The following is a 1,110-nucleotide window of genomic DNA, read 5'->3' on the forward strand; positions in this document are numbered from 1 at the left end:
CCCCCAGATAACTACCTCGCAACGGAGGTGGGGTCCTGCACCCTCGTGTGCCCCCAGAACAGCCAGGAGGTCACAGTCAACAACGTCCAGAAATGCGAGAAGTGCAGCAAACCCTGCCCGGAGGGTGAGCAGCCCCCCTGGCACCTAAAGGGGGGGGTGGTTCTGGGGACCCAAGGGGGTGTGGGGGGTGCTGGCTATGCCCTGAGGGGGGGTGTCCCTCCATGGCTGGCAGGGCAGGAGCAGTGAGTGTTTTGGGGGGAGTGGGGGTCCCGGCGGAGCACCCCAGCCCTGCTGTCCCCCCTGCCCCCCGCAGTGTGCTACGGGCTGGGAGTGGATTTCCTCAAGGGTGTCCGCGCCGTGAATGCCTCCAACATCCAGCACTTCGCTGGCTGCACCAAGATCTTCGGCAGCCTGGCCTTCCTGCCCGAGACCTTCGCTGGGTAAGTTCCTTGTCACCCCCCCCAAGCCTGTGGGCAGCTGCTGGGACACCCCCCCCAACCTCCCTCCCATCCCTGGCAGGGACCCCAGCACCAACACGCCGCCCCTGGACCCCAAACTGCTGCGGATCTTCGAGAGCCTGGAAGAGCTGACGGGTGAGCGTGGAGGGAGCCAGGGGCTGGGGGCTTTGGATGCAGGGAGGGGGGGACACACGGGTTGGTGACGCTCGGCTCCCCACAGGCTTCCTCTACATCGCCGCCTGGCCACCCGATTTGCAGGACCTGGGCGTCTTCCAAAACCTGCGGGTCATCCGGGGCCGCGTGCTGCACAAGTGAGCGGGGACGCAGGGTGGGGGGACACGGGGGGGGGGGTGGCGGTGGTCTGCACGCGTTCACCCGGCGGTGTCTCGGCAGCGGCGCCTACTCGCTGACGCTGCGGGACCTGGCGGTGCGGGCGCTGGGGCTCCGTGCCCTGCAGGAGATCAGCAGCGGGATGGTGCTCGTCCACCACAACCCCCAGCTCTGCTTCCTCCAGAAGGTGCCGTGGGGCAGCATCTTCCGTAACCCCCGCCAGCGCCTCTTCCAGACCCACAACAAGCCCCCTGAACAGTGCGGTAAGCAGCACCCATGGGGGACGGGGTTGGGGCGGGGGGAGCTGGCGGACACCCCCCCC

At 68.2% G+C, this 1,110-nt stretch overlaps 1 protein-coding gene across 1 annotated transcript in view; it reads left to right on the top strand.

Annotated features, from left to right (window-relative positions):
- The window catches only part of ERBB2 (v-erb-b2 avian erythroblastic leukemia viral oncogene homolog 2), an 8,363-nt gene that overhangs the window by 1,419 nt on the left and 5,834 nt on the right, over positions 1-1,110 (top strand). Inside the window, exons 2-6 of the mRNA XM_010585702.1 lie at positions 8-124; positions 314-440; positions 520-593; positions 679-769; positions 852-1,051. Of these exons, the coding sequence (XP_010584004.1) occupies positions 8-124; positions 314-440; positions 520-593; positions 679-769; positions 852-1,051 (609 nt within the window). The remainder of the gene's footprint in view (positions 1-7; positions 125-313; positions 441-519; positions 594-678; positions 770-851; positions 1,052-1,110) is intronic.

Source organism: Haliaeetus leucocephalus, unplaced genomic scaffold, assembly GCF_000737465.1.
Source record: "Haliaeetus leucocephalus isolate CR32 unplaced genomic scaffold, Haliaeetus_leucocephalus-4.0 Scaffold110, whole genome shotgun sequence".
NCBI classification, from domain to species: Eukaryota; Metazoa; Chordata; class Aves; order Accipitriformes; family Accipitridae; genus Haliaeetus; species Haliaeetus leucocephalus.